General features: G+C 33.3%; 1 protein-coding gene across 1 annotated transcript; it reads right to left on the reverse strand.

Annotated features, from left to right (window-relative positions):
- Positions 1 to 662: 662 nt before the first annotated feature.
- LOC110738192 (F-box/FBD/LRR-repeat protein At1g13570-like) lies at positions 663 to 3,112 on the reverse strand. The gene is made up of 3 exons (XM_021918598.1): positions 3,058 to 3,112; positions 1,461 to 2,302; positions 663 to 965 (listed from the first exon to the last, which is right to left on the reverse strand). Exons 1-3 carry the CDS (start codon positions 3,110 to 3,112, stop codon positions 663 to 665), a joined length of 1,200 nt encoding a protein of 399 aa, XP_021774290.1.
- Positions 3,113 to 4,827: the final 1,715 nt, after the last annotated feature.

A 4,827-nucleotide genomic window follows, 5' to 3' on the forward strand; every position in this document is an offset into this window, starting at 1 on the left:
CGAACTTAGGTCCCATTCTCTCCGCCTTATTTTTGCTGAATTAAAATTATTTTTACTGAAACAAAATTATATTTGCTGAACTTAAATCATTTTTACTATACTTAAATAAATTTTACTAAATTGAATTATTTTTGCTAAATTGAAATTATTTTTACCGATTTTCTATTATAATTCTTCTTTAAGAAAACTTAATTTTACTGAACTGAACTTATTTTTACTGAACTAAAATAATCTTTACTGAATTGAACTTAATTTTAGTGAACTGAAATTATTTATACTTAATATTAATTTTTTAAGGTGAAGAGAATAGGGCCTTATTCATCTTTTGCTCATACCACCTTGATGTAATATATATATCTTTCCCCTTTTGCGTAAAAAAAATGGTACATTTTTGTAAGAGTAACAACTAAAAATAACTAGTACATAGTTTTAGAAATGTGAGTTAAATAGAGGAAAATATCATGATAGTGGAGTTTGTTTAGTTAAACCTGGTTCACGCTAATTTATTGTGGACCACTAATATTAGAGAAACTATGGATGTGCTTCAGTGCTTTGTCCGATCAACAAACATTAGCTACACAATCTATTTTAATGAACGCTCAAATCTGGTAGTTTCGGACCTATATTGGTATAAAAAATTCAGCATGAAGTTTACATAATCATCATCTATCACATTTGCCTTCTATGAAGATAAGAAAGACAGTAATGTTGGAAAATGCCCTATGAAATTGCATCAATTTCTTTGACATCTTCATCTTGTCGTCTACATCGAGTTCTTCAAAAAACTCGAGATTGAATGTATGCAACACAGGAGAGCAGGCTAACAAAAACTCAACGAGCTTCAGCTCTTCAGCTGATCCACTGTTCAGTCTCACATCGATGCTACGGAGTTGGAGAAACTTACTTGAAAGGTTACAACTCCAGTTGTCCTCAACAGAATCAGCAGTATTCTCCGAAATTTTCACCTACATTTAGGTGTAATTGCAACGATGAGATACTTCAAATTTGAAGTTGGCAAAATATCATTAGATGTTAAGTGCTAGTGTAAGTATGTGACTTACCGAAATTTGCAACTTTTCGACATTAGGACAGCTTCGTAGTATGACAACAGCGCAGGAGAGATCCGTAGAGGAATTAATGCTTGTGAGTCGTAAATTTCTCACATGAGTAAAGGTAAATGGTAGCATTCTTGATACACCACACGCGGCCAAGAACTTCGATCCAGGATGCACACGCCAGGTTGAAACACATTATTCTTTTGATTGAGATTCATATAGGAAACCATGAATAAAAGATATACTAGCTAGTAGCTATATCCGTTTCTTTTTATTTACAACAAATGAATTGCTTGTATCTCACATAAAATACCTCTTTGTTGCAAATAAAAAGAAATCTAGATACTCCGTAGTAAATAAAAATTAAAAATTAAAATAAAAAAAAATTAAAAAACGCTTACATACCTTGACAAAGTGCTTTCTGAAACTAAGGTTTTCAATCCTACATGTAGAAGTAAGAAACTTTATCATGTTTCGTGTTCTTTTCTTTTTTTGATCTACCAATTTCTGTAATGTAAATGAAACCGACGAAAGAGCTTCCGAACCGTCCAGACATATAGAGTGAAATGTACTAGAGATGGTCAAGTACTTGAGATTAGGTGCATTGATAACCAGGTTTGGTAGTTCATCATTACCATCTTCGCCTTGTATAACCAACTTCTCAAGGCTCGGGCATTTAGCAACAAAGCTTCCAACAACATCATCACTCGGAAAATGAATATTCTCAAGATAATTGCATACCAACTTCGGAAATCCCTTAAAAGAACTAGGAGGATTGAATATACAATAATCCAGCTTCAACACAGTTAAATTGGTACAACCAAAAAGTTGAGAAGGCAACTTAAAAGGCGATGAGTATTTCCAATTATTCAGAGTAAAATCATTGATGCAATTCATGGATAGGTTCATTATCCAGAGCACAACATCATCTGGGTGTTTCTGTATATGTCGCGGAATATGAAGACTGAATTTAGCAATTGGACCGTCATGTTGCAAGAGTATTTTACTCACAATGTTAGTGTACTCGAGCTTTATATATCGTTTTTTCCCTAGTACTTCTCTAAAGAATTCACCATCAAACACAAGAGATGGAAGTGTTTTCCAAGCCTCTTTCCATTGTTTCGACAATGTACTCATCCTTGCTGCATCTCTTAAGGGTAAGCGTTCCATGATCCCATACCTTACATCTTTGGGCAAATTGCTAATTAGATCGTCCATGCTCCATTTTCTAAATAGAGTTGCAAAATCTACACATTATAATACTTATAAATTAGGAATTGAATTAGCTTCTGAGCAATGAGCATGGACTAAATTAAAGATACTATATTAAACAGAATGATTAAATTAACCAACCTATAAACTAACACAGTTTTATGAGATATAAACTCAACCACTCAAACAAAAATAAGACAAATTGGATCTACTATAATGACTTACTTCATTTGACTGTTTTAAATCATACCTACAAAAATGCTATAAAATTAATTTTCTAATGCACTTGATAGCATTGCTAATTGCTCGATAAATATAGCAATGTGATAAAGCGATAACAATAAGGAATGAACGAGTGTTAGCAATAAGTGTCTCTTTGCTAAACCATAAACACGAACAATATCTATGAACACAGCCACGAGGTGCACTATCTCTATGTACACCCGAAATCCAAACTACTGTCTACTTCAAATGTAGTACACTTCCTCAACTCCTACAAGATTTGCTAGATAGCTAATTTAGTAGTATATAAACAAACAAAAATAAATAAAAATTACAATCGTTATTTCAATAATCAAATACTCCCTCCGTTTATTTTATTACTTTCTCTCTCTATTTTTTTACAAACTCCATGTAAATTTATCTTTCCAATATACTTTTTTTTTTTTACCTACTTTCCTTAATACCCGCGTAATCAACCGAAATGGGTCGTTGTTTTTGGGACGGAGGGAGTATAATTTTAATTAATTTCAATGAAATCTAAATGTATAATAATATTTTTTGAAATTACCTGGTCTTATTGGTATTTTCATGACGTCGGGCACTGGCACATCCTGATTCTCCATAACAGATGGGATTGGGGATGCAATAGAAAACCTTATAATGGAAAACGATACAAATTCAGAAGTCGCTGAGAAGGTCACGATTGCCGCTCAACCAATCTACTATCCCAGTCAAATTCAATGAGAATTTCGTATTCCTAAATAATAATATGAGAAATATATAATGCAAAATAGAATTGCAAGTAATATCAATTGATGTACCCTAGTTACAAAGCCAGTGATAAGGGTTAAATTAGAAATTATCTTTGTTAATTTTTTATTTGATGAAATATAAAAAAAGATTTATTATCTTTGGTAATGTTATATTTTTGATACTAAGTTTACAAAGTTTAATATGTGGCTGATTAGGGGCTACTTTGTTGGTTATGGGTTATTTGGTCAAGGGGTACTTTGCCTTGTCGCATGAACATTTATAGTTTAAATATTTTTCTAATAGTTAAAAAAAAAAAAGGAAAATCCACCCTCTATGTCACCGCCCAGCTCCCTTGCTTGCGACCTCCCTTTCCCCCAGCCACGACACCTCCATCCCTCCCTTTCTCCGACCTTACACCCCTTTCTCTCGTCCCCCAAAATAGGCCCGCCCATTCCCCGTCCCCCCACCATACCCTAACATTGAGTGCATGAAATGGCATAAAAGGCACTAGAGGTGATATAAAATACAAGACTGTCCGATTCTCTAATTTATGCTATTTCTCGGATTCAAGTGAATCAAGACCATATAGTTCATGAAAATTACATTGATCATTAAATGTGAAATAAAATACGTAATACTCGTAGTAGATAATGTCATTTCATTTATATCATTTAGAAACATAATTTGTTGCTATGGTACACCCAAGGGCCAAGTGAACCAATTCCATATAGTTCATGGTGTGGGCTGAATTGGCTTAAGGTTGTGCCATAAGAGTAACCAAAGCTATAGTAATGTTGTTGAAGCCAATTCAATTTTGTCTAATAATGATGTATGTTCCTACTATGAGTACTATCATAGTCTTTTTTTTTGTTTTTTTTTTTTTTTTTTTGCAAGATACTATCGTAATCAAATCTAGTTCCTTTCTACCAAACAAAAAAGTAAGCATTTGATATCATGTGGCTAGCCATCACTGTAAACTCAAGATAGTGGTCCTGCTATATGCAAAATTTATCATAAATAGCCAATAATGTATGTATAGCTAAAATCACCATACATCATTTAATTTCCACCAGTATCCACACTAAAAAGTTCGAAATATCTTGGGGCAAAATAAGCTATATCTTAAGTCAATGGAAGTTAAGATGAAACTAATACAGCTTCTAAGATTCTAAGGCAAAAAGAGTACGTAGCAAAAGTCAAATCAAAGAACATCTGTTACATAAAAAAATGATCAGTGTAGCCAACATTCGTATTCTAAGTTTTAATAATCATCACGGCATTTGGAGAGGCTCGACGACATTGATTCAACTCCTTGAAGAAATTAGCCTGTTTGTCGGCACCTCCCATTGCCATACACAGTTTAATAGTCAGCACGGGAGAGCAGGCGAGTAGAAATCTTATAGTTTTAGCTCCTTGCTCAATAATCCTGTGATACCAAAAAGGTGTACAGTTTTAAGGCATTGAAATATACAAGAGTCATCGAACTGATTTAACTGATGATCATCTGATTCTACTCGATGACCTAATATAAGGTCTATAACCTATATTACAAAGACAGACAGAATCATGATTAGTAATGTAATAT

The sequence above is a fragment of the Chenopodium quinoa genome, unplaced genomic scaffold (assembly GCF_001683475.1).
Source record: "Chenopodium quinoa cultivar QQ74 unplaced genomic scaffold, ASM168347v1, whole genome shotgun sequence".
Taxonomy (NCBI): Eukaryota; Viridiplantae; Streptophyta; class Magnoliopsida; order Caryophyllales; family Amaranthaceae; genus Chenopodium; species Chenopodium quinoa.